General features: G+C 34.8%; 1 protein-coding gene across 2 annotated transcripts; it reads right to left on the bottom strand.

Moving 5' to 3' along the window:
- Positions 1–153: 153 nt before the first annotated feature.
- micall1a (MICAL-like 1a) lies at positions 154–17,053 on the bottom strand. Of its 2 annotated transcripts, none has more exons than XM_051112227.1 (16): positions 16,522–17,053; positions 14,631–14,679; positions 13,793–13,934; positions 12,908–13,008; positions 11,949–12,073; positions 11,251–11,813; positions 11,057–11,120; positions 9,912–10,300; positions 9,380–9,717; positions 8,162–8,296; positions 7,766–7,892; positions 6,873–6,963; positions 4,739–4,812; positions 4,503–4,617; positions 4,299–4,345; positions 154–4,220 (listed from the first exon to the last, which is right to left on the bottom strand). In XM_051112227.1, exons 1-16 carry the CDS (start codon positions 16,662–16,664, stop codon positions 4,096–4,098), a joined length of 2,628 nt encoding a protein of 875 aa, XP_050968184.1. In that variant the 5' UTR covers positions 16,665–17,053; the 3' UTR covers positions 154–4,095. The 2 variants fall into 2 exon arrangements, with proteins under 2 accessions (XP_050968184.1, XP_050968186.1); XM_051112229.1 differs by having other exon boundaries at positions 9,380–9,675.
- Positions 17,054–17,793: the final 740 nt, after the last annotated feature.

Below are 17,793 nucleotides of genomic sequence, written 5' to 3'. Positions count from 1 at the left end.
TTTAGACTCATTGTTATCTCTCATTTTAATGTTCATCTGTCATGGATTCTTCAGGGTGCACAGTTGTCTAGTAACAAGCTCAAAGTTAATTTACAAGTTTGATGGTTTCTTAAACCTTTAGGTAGGTTAGCCTAAAATTTGCACTGCAAATGTATTTAGTATTTTTGTCTTGTTTTTAAAATTCTTAAGATGCATTTACCAGATAAACAAAGGCCACGTTCGCACAGCAGCAGAATACGGTTGTCAATACCATATTTGAGTCCTTAATACGGTTATGTTCACACACAGTACAGTTATTTACGGGTGTGACAACTGTATTCTTGGACTATAACCGAACTCACACCGGTAAAAAAAATTTTTAAGGACTCACAACTGTATTCTTGGAAAACACGCGCCGTGTGAACAGAACAGGACTGGACAACTAGTTGTCCATCACGTCATACAGTGCGAGAGAGCCGCTTTGCTGCACAAACATGCATCTACCGTATGCTTTAATTTGTGGTTTCGGTCATTTACGGTGACAGAGAAATTAGCTGTGTCATCTGAAAGTTTTTTGTTTTCTGCACGCAACTCCAAAGCTCTGCTCTTCACTCAAATTTAATAGCTGCTGTCGGTTAATGATGATTTGATGGATGAACTCGCAGTTCGATTGGACTCTTGTCATGTCAGAAAGTGGGAATACTTTCAGTTTTACAGACATCGCCATATTTGATATTGCGCTGGTCTCTATTGCTATGGTTACTCGCAAGGAATATGGGCTTGACTCCTGTTGCACGTCCATACAGACAGTATTCGAAAATAGGAATGGGTGATACCACTTATTTTGTTTTCAATACGATACCGATACTTTTAAAGGCCAGTATCGTCGATACCGATACGATACTTCTAAAATAAACTTTTAGATTATCACATTTATTAAATTGTTAAATTACTAAGAGAAAAATGGTTTACTGTAGCGGTAACCATGGAAATCTACAAATACTATAGTTAAACTGTGGTCACTTTAATAAAACCATGGTTCATTTTCATAAGGGACTGAAGTGATAGGCTGTTGCATGCATAAAATGCAGCTTTTTGTTCTGACAGTATATGATTTATATAAACATTACAGAATAGAACCTGATCAACATGAACCTTTAACATTCAATTTTAATAAATGTAATTGAACAAACTATATAGGCTACAATTTGAATTTGTTTACTGTGAAATAACTCAAACACAGGCTATAAGATTTTTTTCTGTATTGTTCTGGGCTGCTGTTCCCAAAAACATCAACGCTTTATGATACTTTTGGGAAACGCAGCCCTATCTGAATGCACTGTCAAAAGTGAGTAAACACTCTGTGATTGATTGGTTCTGTCTTGCATTAATTGCGTGTGTTCAGATGACCAGAAAAATAGTTCTTTCCTACACAATTATGTGCGAACATAGGTTATTCGTCTAGTTTATTCCATATTGCATGCATTATTTTTTTGTTAAATAAACAATATTACTGGTAAATAAAACACACCTTACTATTGATATTTTTTTATTTGAGTATCAATACTTTCGATATTCATATCAGTATCGATATATCAATACTTCAGGATCGATACGCCATCCCTATTTGAAAAACGTCTGCAAGCTGCTGTGTGAATGGGACATTTCAAAACTCAGACCTGTAAGTAAATGCAGTTGTCAATCCTAAAAACTGACAGTGTGAACGTGGCCTGAATGGCATAAGATATTTAGTCTTGTTCCCAGAAGAAAAAAAAAACGAAAACTGTCTGTCAATGTTTTGTCAGTGGCAGTATTTTGGTTACCCCACTGGCAGATAATTTTATAATTTTACTTGTTTTAAATAAGTAAATGTTTAAAGCAAGTAAATCTAGTAAATGCATCTTAATTTAAGAATTTGTAGGTATTTTGACTAGAAACAAGACAAAAAATACTAGGTAAGAAAAAAGCCTTTTTTGCAGTGCACTGAAATCCAAAACATAACCAGGTTTTGCTAGTACGAAATTATGTTATGAACTAATACCCTGTCCGTAAAAAAAAAAAAAAAAAAAAAAAAAAAAAATTCTCATCGTAGGGTTATAACAATATCATTTAACAATATTTTTTAAGTTTATTTTTTTATTTGAATAAGTCTATTGAATATTATTCATATTAAATACATTGCCTGGGCCAAAAAAGCTATTTGGATTTAAATAAGAAAATACTTGAGTTGAATTGGATCATCATTATTGCAGGATTAATAGTTTCTGGCATGTTAGATTTGGCAATAATCCTTTTAACCCTAACTGATGCAGTGTGTAGCTTTCCATTAAATATGTTGGAAGATGTATCCAGTGGCCATATTCCACAATGTCAAGATTCATCAGGCTCAAATTGTGAAAGAGTGTTTCAGGGAGCACAAAGAATCATTTGTACACATGAATTATTCACCACTGACCTTAACCTCATTGTGCTGGAGTACACTTTACAGAGTGGTTTGACATTCTCATTGTCAATACATTATCTCTGCCAAAAATGAATGCAACTCTTGATGAAAAAATATTGGGATGTTGCGTAAGGTTGTTGAAATAATGCCACAGTGCATGCACACTGTTATCACAGCTAATGGTGGTTCAACAAAAGAGTATGTAATTTTTATTTTATTTTTGGCCAGGCAGTGTATTAATCAATAGAAATCATATTAAAATTAATGTGTATATAAAATGTTATCCAGGGTAGGGTTGCACCAGCTGTTAATAAATTTTTGCTTAATCTACACTCTCTTTTAAATTTGGTAATTTGGTTCAGAAGTAATGCATCATTGCATAATAAGAAAATTACCATAAATTATTCAACATCAGCTTTCAACTTCAGAAGCAGAAATGTGATTTTCAGTTCATCAATGTCTTTTGCCTCATGTAACTAATGCTAAAATTATGTTTTTTAACACTATTCTGTAAATAACATTATAAATAACATTGTAAATAACAAAACAAGGAGCAATAAATAAATACTGATGCAACAAAAACTAATGACATTGAGATGTTTTTGGCACAGAGCGGTGCACACAGAGATATGCTGTTTAGATCTGGTTTCGTGCTGGAGAGCTGCAAGTCAGTTATTCACGTAACGTTCTCTTTTTTTAAAAAGTAAACAACTGTAAATGTCAACACAATCAAACTTCTCTAAAGCATTGTATTCTGTCAGGTAAAACATGAGCTTACTGACGCTGTTTTAAAATCTGCTACATTCCAGTTGGTACTCTTGAGTTGGAAGCTTCCGTAATTGTTTATTGCATATTTTGTATATATTTGTATGTATAGTTATGTCTGAACTAAGTTTAACGGTGCAGCTTTCAAATATTTAATACTGCGTAAATTGTCACTCACTATCGGTTTAATACTAGGCTTTTTTAAAATTAAGCACAGCTGGTGCAACCAAACCCAGGCAGACAAAAATCGAAAAATCCCTGTTACTCATAAAATCCCAAAAGACTAGTAATTTATTTCTTTCATCTCAACAATGTTTCTTTAATTAGTGAGATGAAAAGGCTGGATGGGGCCTGAAAAGTTTTTTCTTCAGTGTGGAAAGAAAAGAAAAGTAGCAGTACCCTCCATGCCATTTATAAATAAATATAAACCCAGAGAACAAGATTAAATCAAGTTTGGCAAAAATAAATGTCATACCATTTAATAGGCTTCCTATTGAGTGCTTTCTATGACTAACGATGAGTTTAAAAGAAAGGTATGTGTTAAACTTTGTCAGCATAATTTTCTCATTGCCTCATTGATTCTCAATGTCATGTCTTCATCACATTCAGTATCAGTTTTCTTTTACTTCAAAATGTAGAGATTAAAGTAAGATTATATAGTGGCTGAGCCTTTCAGTATATATTTTTTAAATCGTCGCATCTGACTAAGACAGTGTTAATTTTTCACTTTTATGTACTGCAGTTATGCAGTATATCACTTCAGCTGCTACTACCTGAAAGGCAAATTAAACATAACCGGCTCTGTTTTATAGCAATATATTTAAAAGCGTTAATTAAACATAAAGAGCATTTAGTCAATCTTTTTAGTATATCTTTTTTTGTTTCTCTTTCCTTCGTAAGTTTACTCTTCAACTGTTCTCCTTTCTGGGACTGCTGTCCTTTACTCCTTCATTCTTGGTGCTCAGTCTCTTCAAAACCTTCATGGGCTTAAACTTCCCTGTTTTCTTCTTCTGCTCACTCTGTCCATGAAACTCTGAAAAGAAATACAAGAGCAAGCTTAGTATGAATGAGGTGTAAAGTGAAAGTCAGAGAAAAGAGAAAGAACACTAACCTTTTTTCTTTAGCATAGCAGCTACTAGTTTGTCTTCCTCCTCCTCCCTAAAGACAGAAATTAATGGTATCTTTAAAAACAGCATGCAAACTTGATACTAATGACAAATTTTCTTTTCTATTTCATTTTAAATTTGCAGGAAAAAAACGTTTTAGCAGAGACACTTAAGCTCTGAATTAGAGTACATTTGCATTGACTGATTACCTCTGCCTGTCCAGATCTATGCTGTTAACAATCTGGTTCCTCTGCTCAATTATAGTGACAAGTTCTGCCATCAATTGCTTTTCCCTGTCTTTGTCTTCAGGTGTCCATTCTTTCTCTATCAGAGATGTCAGCAATTGGGAGGGAGAGTCATAAAGGAGAAACGAAATAAAATTGGCTGTTATTTAAAAGAAAGGAAGAAGGATTACTCAAGAAAAGCCTTTTCTGTTATTTCATACCTGGCTTGTTAAGTAAACATCTTAGCTCATATTCCACATCAGCCTGCCTCTCCTCCAGGTTCTGCTGCTTGGCTCTAAAATCCAGACAATAATCAGACAAATTTATGCCTGTTTCATATTTAACTTTAACCCAACTGACCTCCATTGTTCTGTGTAGAGACCCTGAAAATATCAGGTTGACATGTTGATGAGGAGTTGACCAAGCAAAATTCAAGCACAATTATTTACTAACTAACTGACTAATTAAATAATAATAATAATAATTACTATTATTATAATAAATAACATTATTATTATTATTATTATTATATTGACAGCTCTATGAACAGGAACTGCAGCCAACTTTAGCACCTTGCTATGGCAGTGGTTCTAAAACTGTGTGTAGCAATCTGGCATAAAAATTAAAAAAAAAAAAAAGTATTACACATGTACATAACTATTAGAAACTTGACTGTCATGGAATCTTATGTACACAAAGATGAGGATCAAATTTACTTCATAATGGTTTACATAAAGCCCCAGCCAGCAGTGTTGGTTGCTTTAATCATGTACATTTAGTGTTCAAAGTTTTTTTATTTGCTTTCATTTCTTTTCATTTGCAATTTTATTTTCTAGAGCGGTTAGAGATGCTAACTTCTGCATGAGCCACACATCAATGATAACCTGAGCGCTGAAACTAAACGCCTACTGCTGCTTTGGCAACGGATGCTGTAATCTATTAATAAGGGCGCCAAAATGAATTTAACACTCATGCACTGTTTGTGAAACAAGTCTAAGGTGACAACTCAGAGTATGTAAAGCAAGCCTGAAACTTCATTTATATAATGATACAGTTGAGGTCAAAAGTTTACATACACCTTGCAAAATCTGTAAAATGTTAATTATTTTACCAAAATAAGAGGGATCATACAAAATGCATGTAATTTTTTATTTAGTACTGACCTGAATAAGATATTTTACATAAAAGATGTTTACATATAGTCCACAATAGAAAATAATAGTTGAATTTATAAAAATGACCCCGTTCAAAAGTTTACATACGCTTGATTGTTAATACTGTGTTGTTACCTGAATGATCCATAGCTGTTTTTTTTTTGTTTGTTTGTTTAGTGATAATTGGGTTTTTCAGCATTTTTGTGTATTTGAAACCTTTCCAACAATGATTGTATGATTCTGAGATCCATCTTTTCACACTGAGGACAACTGAGGGACCCAACTATTACCAAAGGTTCAAATGCTCACAGATGCTCCAGAGAAAACACAATGCATTCAGAACTGGGGGGGTGAAAACTTTTTGAATTTGAAGATCAGGGTAAATTTAACTTATTTTATCTTCTGGGAAACATGTAAGTATCTTCTGTAGTTTCTAAAGGACAGTACTAAATGTTCAAAAAATGTATACATCTTCATTCTGTTCAAAAGTTTACACCCCTTAATGCATTGTTTTTATTTCTGAAGCATCAGTGAGCATTTGAACCTTTTTGTAGTAGTTGCATATGAGTCCCTCAGTTGTCCTCTGTGTGAAAAGATGGATCTCAAAATCATAGTCATTGTTGGGTTCAAATACACAAAAATGCTGAAAAATCCAAGAACTTGTGGAACCTAAAGGAACAGCAGGCAGTTAGACTGTTCAGGACAAAGAAAGAACTCATGAACAACTACCACAAAAAAAAAAAAAAAAACACACACAGCTGTGGATCATTCAGCTAACAACACTGTATTAAGAATCAAGCGCATGTAAACTTTAAACGGTGTCATTTTTATAAATTCAACTATTATTTTCTTTTGGGGACTATATGTAAATGTCTTTTATGTGAAATATTTCTTATTCAGGTCAGTCCTAAATAAAAAATAACATGCATTTTGTACGTGCACCTCTTATTTTGTTAAAATATTTAACATTTTGCAGACTCTGCAAGGTGTATGTAAACTTTTGACCTCAACTGTATGTGTAGTATTTAAAATGATAAATGTAAGTTTGAGATTGTTTTTCAATCATACGTTTTCTCTAGGGAGGTTGCAAATGGATACCACACCATACACAAGGGGGATATTGCAGTTTAAGAACCACTATGCAACAGTATGTTGTTATTGATAATACATCATATTAAATGTATGCTAATAATGCACTTACGTGTAGACCAGTTCAGCCTCTCTCCGTACCAGTAAATGCTTCTCGTGAATCAGAGTGAACCAGTCAACAAGTAGATGTTCCTCCTCATCATCTGAAATGACAAAACGCAGGGTCACTCAATCCAGTAATTCAAACACAGCCATGTCCAAGATCAAGCACACTGCTCTGTTCTAACCAGATATGGGACAGTCTGGTAAAACAGAGTGCATTTTTATGACGCTTAGCCCAAGTTTTGAGTTCTCAGTTTGGGACTCAGTTTAAGGTTGATCAGCCTCTATGAAACCACATGAACTGCTACTCTCTTTAGATGAGCCAAAAGTAAAAAAACCCTTAGATGACCTGGCTGAATGCAGTTACTGTTCACAAGATGAAAGATGGCAATAATACACAGACAAAAATGTTTAAATCATCATTAAAAATTTATTTTATTTCATTTTATTCTTATTTAAATTATTAAAACCAAACAAATTAATAAATAAATATTAAGAAAAATGTAATACTTAATTTTACGTAACAAAAGTAAAATTACAATATTTATGGCAGTCTCAATTTCTTTTCCTTCAAATGTTAAACTATAGAGCTTTTATTTTGGTGGAAAACACTGGTAAACCTTAAAGCTTCTCTTTTATTGACAACAAATTTAAAAACTATTCTTATTACAAATACAAGAAGATGGTTGGTGTGTTTAAATGCACATCATAAGTGAGCCAAACTCGCTGTGTTTGCAAAGAAGTTTGTGTAAAACAGCATTTGCTGTAAACCAAGCCACTCCAAGACACTGAACACACTGGATCATGAGCTATTCATGGAAAAATCAGATCCCTGGCTAATTAATATCTCATCAGCATAGCCAATGTTGGCAGTTCTTCTGCAGCATGCAGCTCTCCTCTTACCATTTGAACATTCTCGTAAGCTCTTCTCCAGATCCACCCCTCTCTGCTCTAATTCATCCAAGCGTTTCTCCAGATCACTCATCTCTACATGGATGTCTTCAACTGGAATATACTGGTCTGACTGTACCTATCAGATAAGATGACAGGACAAAAAAAATTATAAACATGCTCTGACTAATATATGGGGTGTAATGGACCCTATCAAACTATGTTCATTCTGACCTTGTATAGAAACTAATAACATTTTCAAAATGCAACAAAAATACTAATACTACTTTTCATGTGAGACATTACATTAAGACAATGAATGTGCCATAGTTACAGTTCCTTTCTAAAAACAATCAAAACACAACCATATTCATATTCAAGCAGCAAGAGGTTGTTTCTGTGCCTTACTTTACGCTTAATGAGAGGAAATCCATGTCCAGGTGCAGGAGGTCGTGCAGGACGGGGCCCTTTTGGAGGTCTGGATACAGAAGAGCTGACAGAGGTGGTTGTCTTCCGATTAAAAGGATTCTCTTTACAAGTGCGCTGAAGACGACAGTGATGAGAGAGCATTAATCAAAGATATTGAACAAAAAAATTATTAAAAGGAAGCTCCTGGACTCCAGGAGGATTTCCTAGATCAAAGATGTGATAACTTGAAATTAAGTCTCTCACAAAAACCCTTGTTCTCACTGCTGCCCTGTTTCTTTTAAATTAAAGGGGTCATGAAATGCAGTTTCTGATTTTTATATTATGTTTCTTGAAGTTTGACAAGTTTGTTTACAGCAATAAAGGTCCAATATTTCCAAAAAATACAATTTTCCATCATCATTTTCACTCTCTGTGAAAAACACTCAACTCAAGGGGCATTAGCTCCTGTGGAAACAGAAGTAAACAGCTACTGCTGTAATTGGCTAACTTCATTATATTGTATCCACACCCTCCTTTACAGCACACTGTGCATTTTCATACTCAAGATGGCAAGAATTGTGAGCCTCACTTGAACTTGGGAAAGGTGCTACATAAATGAATGATACTATTATTATCATTATTATAGATTTTTGTGTTTGAGCCAAGTCAGATACAGAGTAAGGAAGAAATTGAAACAACACAACCACAACGATTAATTAACTGTTTAATTTTAAGTAAGCACTATTATTACTTGGCATAATACAAAACATTGATGGACATACGAGTTGTTCCGAACACACCTACATGATTACATACGATGATAGCGTGTGTTAAAGGGCGTGTCGAGAAGAATCTTGAATCTCCAGATTTCAAATCCATGCTTTTCAGAAGGGTAGAAAAGCATGTTTTATTTTAAAATGGGGAGTTACGGTTGAGTTCTGAAATCTGCAGTATGTTTTTACAGTAGAGAAACTACTTGTGTACATATCTAAAATATATGGATACTCCATTTCATGGCCCCTTTAAATTTTTTGCTACTAAAAGTTTTTTACATTCCTCAGCTAATTTTAAAGCAGTTAAAATTGTCATTACCCCACAAAACTTTTAAGAATCACAATAAAGTCCTATAAACTATTTTGTGGAACAGAAGCTTTGATTTCTTTCAAAAACAAAAATGCCAAATCTAAACAGTAGTGTGATCTAGACAGTAAATCTAACCTTGCCTGGAGTGCTGGGTGTCTGTAAAAAGGGGGGTGGTGGTGGTCTCACACTGCGATTGGTTTGTGGAGTAGCTGGTGCTGAGTTGGTATTGGTAGGTGGTGGTGGTGGAGGAGGCAGGTTTGGAGAACAGTTAGGCTGAAGCTTAGTTTTTTGGGACAGGCCAGAAGCAGGAGCGTTGATTGATGGTTCAGATACACTCTTGGTAAACAAATGGTCCTGTTCATTAGCAGCAGGTTGCTGGGGGACTGCACTGTGGTCTGAGGAAGAGGAGGAAAGGCTCTCTGTGCTCAGAGCTAAAGAAGAAGCAGGAGAAGAAGTCTGGGATGAAGAAAAAGCTAAAGAACAGCAGGAAAGAGACGACCCAGAAAAAAAAATATAACAAAAAATACAGACATGTGAGTAGTTACACAACACAACAATGGGGCCTCAAACATTCAAGAGGGGTGCAGAATGACTTACAAGTATTGAAAGTAATAAATTTAGTTGTGTGAAGCAAAATGTATGATGCCAGACACTGTAAGCAACTAACCTGATGTAGAAGAATTTGGAGCTTTGGGTGCTGGTCGCTTCTTCCTTCGGACACTTACGGGACTTTCAGAAGGGGCAGGACTTTGTCTTCTTGTGTCCCCAGCTGTAATTTCAGCAGACTGAGTAATACCATACCAAGGATGACTAGCCACCACAGGAGCAGGAGGATCTTCAGGACCTGTTTCTGGCTCCTCTTCTTCACCATCAAAGGGATTTGGAGGAGTGGATGGTCTTGATTCCTCTTCCTTTTCAGAAGGAGATGAACCAGTGCTGGGAGGTATGGCTATACCTGTGGGTGGGCGAGGTGCTGGTTTCTTCTTGGTCTCTGACTGGACAAGAGCCAGCCAGGGTGGGTCTTTTAGTTTAGGAGTGTCATTGGCCTTGCTAGATCTAAGAAATTAATGCATTTAAAACACTACTGGTCAAAAGTTTGGAATAACTGAGAGTTTTTAACGTTTTTGATAAAAAGTCTCTTATGCTCACTAAGGCTGGATTTATTTTATGTAAATTACAGTAAAAACAATAATCATTTTAAATGTTATTTCTATTTAAAATAACTTCATTTTGTTTTAATATTACATTTTAATACACTACCAATCAAAAGATTTTTTTATGTTTTTAAAAAAGTCTCTTCTGCTCACCAAGCCTGCATTTATTTGATCCAAATACAGCAAAAGCAATAATATTGTGAAATATTTTTAAAGCATTAAAAAATGCTTTCTATTTGAATATATTTTAAAATGTAATTTATAATTTTACAATTTATCATTTCAAACACATCCTGTTCTTTTGAATCCTGAAAAATATCCTGTAGTTTCAACTAAACTGTTAAGCAGCAAAAAATGATTTCTGAAGGATCATGTGACACTCAAAAGTGAAGTAACGGCTGTTGAAAATTCCATTTTGCCATCACAGGAATAAATCGCATTTTAAAATATATTAAAATGTTAAAAATAGTTATTTTAAACTGTAATATATATATTTTTTTTACATAATTTACAGTTTTTATTGTATTTTTGATTAAATAAATGCAGCCTTGGTGAGCATAAAGGACTTTTTTCAACATCATCATACATAAAAAAGAAACAAAATCCGAACAATGGATAATAAGAGATAAAATAGAGAAGACGTCAGCAACTATGTTACCGAGCAGGTGAGTGCACTCTTTCTCTTGGCACAGGAGCTTGAGGAATTTGAGTGTCAGGATCTCCTAGAGCCACAGTTAACAGACAGTTAAAAACATTTTACAAATGTAAAACATGTAAACAACATGTAAAATTACGAGCAGTTCAATGTTAGACATTTTTATCAATGCAGATAAGATTAGCATCAGTGCTCACCATTGACAACAGGGCTTTCAGAGGACCTGGGTGGGCGTGGCCTGGGGACAGGACGAGGAGCAGGGGTGGGCTCAAATACACGTCTAGGTGCTGGAACCGGTCGACCCTCTGCTGCAGTACTCTTCACAGGCGTTGTTGACTCGTTGCCATTGGCCCCATCAGCAGCTGGCTTGTGGTCTTCTTGTTGTGTGTTCTGATCCTCTTCTTCAGATTCATCAAAAGGATTTGGTGGACTAGAAGAACAAAGTGATCTCTGCTCTGTCTCGACTTCTGATCTTCTATCTGGCTGCATAATTGCTGCTTTTTCTATCTCAGTTATTTCCTTGTCCTCTCTCTCTGGGGTGATCTCAGCATCGCTATGTGATGCTTTAGATTCTAAACTCCTATTGTTTGGGTCTTCTGGGCTGGTTGAAGTTAATTTGGCTAGTTGATTACTCATATCTGAATGACCATTCTGATTGGTGGAGGCAGATTTGGTGAAGTGGTGTTTGCAAACTAGTGATCCAGGATCCTCTGTGAACTTGTAAGAGCCAGGCAGTAAAGTTCTGCTGCATTCCCTACATCTGAGACAAAAACAGAAATTCTCACAAAAACATTGATGACAGCAGAGGGAACAATAAGAAATTTTACTTTTTTATAAGTTTTTAATAACAGAACACTGCAGATGCAGAAGTTACGCTAGGCAGTTGGCCAGTTACCTGAAGCAGTTCCGATGATAAAGTTTGCCATCAACGAGGATCCTCTGAACCAGGTGAACATGTTTTCCACAGACTGAACAGGTGCTGCTCAGAGTACTGCGTTTTGGTTGGCTATCAGCACCAGACTACATAGCACATAATCCAGGTCGAGGATAGAAGGTATAAAAAACATGGGAAGGTAGAGGAAAAATGGTAAGAACCACTGATGTTTATCTGGGACCATATTTCATATATTTTGTACTTTGTTAATACTTGTACTGTATAAATATGAATAGAAGACCAGCTACATACACACTTAACTTCATGGCATTAGAAAGTTGTTAGGACTAAAAAATTCTTCAATAAGCAAACAAAGTCAATAAAAAAAAAGAAAAAAGTTTTTACTTTGAAAACAAAGGGTTACAATACAGATGCTTATGTCAAAAGCAAAGCATTAAGAAATGTAATTTTACTGATGTCATTAATTTACTGACCCACCAGTTTTATTGACTGGAACACAGTTATAGAAAGAAATTATCAGGATAAAGAGCAATAAAGAAAAGGAGCAGAATTCTGTCTGTGAATAAGAGGTAAAAGGTGCACAGGGGAACATTTCTGGAGAAGCAAAATTCTCTGAACTCAAGACAGTTCACAATATCTACCAAAAACCAAATATGTGATTTGGCTCTGACTGCTGATTTCATAAATTAATTAGAGAATATGGCAATAGCAGAGTACTTTGCTCTGAATACATGGAATCAGGCCAAAATAAGATCTCACTGCTCTCCATCTCATGTTGTAATAATGAATTCCACTCCACTCATGGTGCAACAGCAAATCCTTAAGTGGTTAAAAGTGTGAATTTTTGGAAAATTTGTCTGTGCACATACAGAGTGTTATTCGGTCTACAGCTACCTAAATAATCAGATGTTAAAAAGGACAACAAAATGTCTGTTTTTTAAAAACAATGCTGTCTTTACCTCAGTCTGAGCGTCACGGCCCTCTGGAGGAGCAAATGGTCTCTTTATGGCTGGTTTGATGTGACCAGGGCCACCAGGGCTCTTTATGTTTGTGGAGACAGCTAAATAGAGGATAAAAACATTCAGTAGCATGCTTTATTTTATTTTAAAGAATATATACACAACTCAAGTTCTATGGTCAGCATAAGGGACTTCCTGTCAGTTACACCAGGGAAGCTAAAAGGCTGTAGAAACTTGATTAAAAAAAAGCATTGGTACATAAACCTAAACATCAAAAAGCAAATCTGGACAAGTAATTTGCTTGAACAGCAAAGCTGGTTTGTTTACTTGCACCACCCAATGGTTAACAGTGTGAATCAGTTCAAACCACACCATTCTAAATAATAAGAAATCCATAAATCCTAAAAACTGTAGTGCAAACCAAATCATTCTTATTCAACACAATTTATCGTCAAAAGAACATTCTTTCTGTTTTCATTGTCCAAATGGATCTCTTTTTTCATTTATGGTGTTTACTGCAGTGTGAGACTACTTAAACGAATCAAATGTTACAATACCTCAGACAATCACTTCTGCTTTCAGTCACACTTGCAATGTTTTGTGACACTCATTGCATACACAAATGTTGCAGAAAAGAAAAAAACACTGTAGCACTGCAGTTATTTTGCATCTGTGGCTAAGATTTTTACAAAATGGACATACATTTAATCTTAATAGATTGGCTCATACGAGTAATTTGTATGTGATTGACACTACAAACAGAATTTGCTATACGTTTTTGATTTACTAAACATTGGGGGAGATTATAAAAAGGCCGTCTCTCTGTGTGTGTAAATAAAATGTTAGTATAAGTCATCATATCTATTTGCAGTATCCAATACTTACTGTGAGATTTGTTAGTGAAGTAGTTGTAATACTGAGATACATAGGTGATGATGCTCAATCTGTCAGGCACGCTCATGGACACCATGTCTTCTGGATCCAGCAGGGCTGGAATACCCAACTCACTCTCAGCAATCTCAAATGCCTTTGAAATGAAAAGAGAGAGGTCACATTACAGCAGAGCATAAACAACCAAAAACAGTGAATAAAAACATAATCATGTCACAAACTGTAATACTAAACACAAAAAAAGAACTCCAGTCCTAAGTGTCTCATTTTTCGTATATTAAAAATATCAATAACCACATGATTGTTATAAAAATATGTAACTACCAGTAGCTAAAGTAGCTGCAAGTCTATGGTTCTACAGCTTACAGTTAATATTCTGGAACGTACATCAAACAGGCATACTAAATAGTCAGTGTCGACTTACATTCAAAATGGTATTATGAACATTTAGACATTAAGAAAAATACATTTATCTGTAAAAACTAGACATGTATAAAAAAAAAAAAAAAATTTAATACTCAAACTTTAGGCAGTGTACACATTTACACTGCTGTTTATGCAAAGTCACAATAGACTACAATGTTATGATTTAAGCTCAATTAACAAAAAGCATTACTGTGTCATGTAACTGACACAAACACATAGATGTTTTGCTGCAACCACTTCCACTTTTAAGACCAGTACTGAAAAAAGATGCTTTCAAAAACCAGAGCATGACTTAGGAACTGTCAGCAGTTAATTGTTGATTCTGCCTAATGGTACGTATTAACAGCATAATTTCTAACTATACCCTCTCTTTATCTGGTGGTTTGTGTGATTGTGTGATACTCACCAGACGGTTGTTCTCAAAGACATTTTCTTTTGAGAGGGAGTCAAAATCTCTAGGAGACCAAAAAAAAAAAAATGTTTAGCAATATCAGAAGTCCAGAGTTATGAATTACAAACATCACAATGTTTATTAAAAATATAACAGAATAGATGCTAAATTACTCCAATAGGAGTAATTTAACTCCAAAAGGAGTTCACTGCATACACCCCAAAGATTTGTCTAGAAAAAATAAGCCTAAAGAATGAGACACACAGTATTTGGCAACCTGCTCTAATGCATCAGAAAAGTGTATGTTGGTTTGTTTACAAAACGCCTTTTTATTCAACTAATCCCATGATTAAAGGTTTAGCAGCCTGCAGAGAAACAAAATGGCGGTGAACGGCCTTTTCACATCAAGAGTGAAACAACATATGCGCCTGGCTTAATTCACGCCTGCACAGAGGGCACAGCATAAACAAACCTTTCAGAAGTGTATTCATACTTTCTTTAATTATTCCAGGTTTGTGTAAAGTTTGGTGTGTTTTGTTGATTTTGAGGAATACTGAATCTGTATTTGTGATTGAGACAAGCAACAAACAGCTGTTGCAGAAATAAGCATGTCTGGCATCTATATTTAACCAGCACATACGTTATATTTTACTACGAGTGTAATCTGATCCCAGTTCACAAACTGTGTATTTTTTCTTATCTTAAAAAGAACTGTGTGCATTAATGTATAAACTAGAACCACAAAACTTCATTCAAGATTATTTATGGCCTTAGTATACTGACTAGTTTTCTCATGACTGACTGAGTGTGAGTGTCTCCAGCATGAGCCAACATGCCCATTACAGCATTACACACAACGTGTGATCTACCCAGCAGATAATGACTGATGGCCTAAGGAATCTAGAACAAGTGATTAAATTTGTGGCTTTGTGTTTGGGAAATCAAAAAGGAAGCCTGGTTAACCCAGGTATATGTCTGGACCACACTGATATGTCCTGTGATGGTTTTTAAGACACTACTACTAAACCAACCTTCATTCACCCAGATGGAAATCATATTTAGTGTCTGAAAAAATGCCTATCCTATTCCCTATATAGTGCACAACTTTGGTGTTCTTCACTATATATAAAATAGTACATGAGTGAACAAGTGGCCAATTTAAAATGTAGCTTTAGTCTGAGACAGGTGGTATTTATAATTTAAAGAGTAAGGGATGCTCTCATCTAAAAATTAATTAAGCATATAAAAACTAGAGTTTAACATTTGAAGTGGATCAAAACCTTTCATCAAAGTTGTCCTAAAACCAAAACAATACCCCTTCTTGTCTATCATTTCACTGTGGTGAACTTCTTACAAATTACTTCCTGTGAGGGGCTTACACTTTTTTTTAAGTCTTTATCTGCTATGTCTTATAGTTGAAGTAATATTTAATAATACCAATTAAATTATATGAAGATTTTTGTTTTACATGTTAAAATTAAGTTATTTTAAATAATAAATCCTTATCTATTTAAATTTACATACACATTGAAATACAGCAGATTTGGTCACGGTATAACTGTTTAAATTCTTCATTATGTTCACAACCTTTCATCAACAAAAAATAATAAATCTTTCATCGTACGATGTATATATTGGCATGAAGGTAAATGATGCCTGAATTTCCATTTGGACTAAACTATTCCCGATGTGAATCAAACTGCGTGTCACTTCCTGTTTACTTCAAGTCACACCTAACAATAGCACAATACAACATAGATTTCCATTATTAATGTAAGTTAAAGTTAAAGCTGCCCTGAATTAAAATCGTTAAGATGATTACATTTTATGAGGTAACAGCTATGTTATCTTCAGAGAAGTGGGAAATGCAAACAAATCAAAGATGAAGTGTCAAAGAAGTGCTCACATGAGATCAGGTCTGTGTTTGTGGATGATGGCACAGAAGGCCAGTCCATCCCTGAAGGATGAAGACATGTTTGTAATGTCCACATTACTGTAACTTTCACACTGCCTCCTGCACCAGTCCTGTAAAGCTTTCAGAGAGCCCATAATCGAGATTCCAAAATCCACACCTATAGCCTAATCCTGCTCCTGAAATACACATGAAGACCCAAGAGTTCATGAGAGACCCGCTTCCACATGTCTCTGCCCGGTACCGTTAGATTCTGTTGTCTGATTTCTAAACGATCCCATTCGATCAAAGCAAGCAGTATGGATTTGACCGTACTCCAAAGAAAAAAAAATCAGCTCACACGAATGGAGTCAAACTCCAACTTCAGTTACAGTATTGAATATCCGTCTTTTAAAATGAGACATCAGTGATACTCCGATTAACGGCATTCAACTTCAAACCCGATACATAGACATATCAGGCCTAACAGTTAAATATTCTTTTAGGCGTAGCGTATACTGACGAATTTGGTGTACAGAGGCGTCTAGACGCGTACAACCAAGAATTTCAAAATAAAAGTCAAGTTCAAAATGAATACAAAACAAATCTTATAAAACGTTTTAAATGTTTATTAATGTTTATTGATGTTTATTATTATTATTATTATTATTATTATTATTGTTATTATTATGATTATTATTATTATTATTATTATTTACGCAACTATAACTATAACTATAACTTTTATCTCAAAAACGAATTCAGATTTTTTTAAGCGTTTAAAACCGTTCTGGTACACAAAGAGTGAAATGAACAAACATTTTTAAAGTATTCATTTATATTTAAAACTGTAAAATTATAAATCAAAATATAATTCATATTACAAACAAATAATTTCCACCAAAACCGACAATTTTGGCCTAGAACTTTTTTTTTTTTAATTGACTTGCACTTCCTAATGATGATCTGTTAGGTCTATATTCAGTGAGCAAATCTACAGTTTATTTAGGCCAATAGGCTACTGGGTGATTTTTAAACAAGTAAGAGTACTTTAAAATCAATTGCAAATGTAATTGGAAGCCAGTGTAAAGACCTGAGGACTGGAGTGAAATGCTCAGATATTTTGGTTCTGGTCAGAATCTTAAACTGCTGGTATGTCAAAGCAGCAAATACTGTTACTGATACTGCAGCCTACTGTTTTAAATCAGACATAGTGACTAATTTGCTGTCAGAGAGAATTTTACTGTTTATCTGAACTTGAGGGCTGCTTAACCTCTCAACTTCTGA

Source organism: Labeo rohita, chromosome 6, assembly GCF_022985175.1.
Source record: "Labeo rohita strain BAU-BD-2019 chromosome 6, IGBB_LRoh.1.0, whole genome shotgun sequence".
NCBI classification, from domain to species: domain Eukaryota; kingdom Metazoa; phylum Chordata; class Actinopteri; order Cypriniformes; family Cyprinidae; genus Labeo; species Labeo rohita.
This window is presented reverse-complemented; position numbering and strand designations above follow the sequence as displayed.

Bases quoted from the DNA above. Each gene is read 5' to 3' on its own strand.
- micall1a (XM_051112227.1), bottom strand. From the start codon at position 16,664: ATGGGCTCTCTGAAAGCTTTACAGGACTGGTGCAGGAGGCAGTGTGAA. The intron at 13,009-13,792 runs GTAAGTATTGGA...TCCTCTATTTAG, and splicing joins CTTCACTAACAAATCTCACA to CTGTCTCCACAAACATAAAG. The intron at 8,297-9,379 runs GTTAGATTTACT...TGTCGTCTTCAG, and splicing joins CACCCAGCACTCCAGGCAAG to CGCACTTGTAAAGAGAATCC.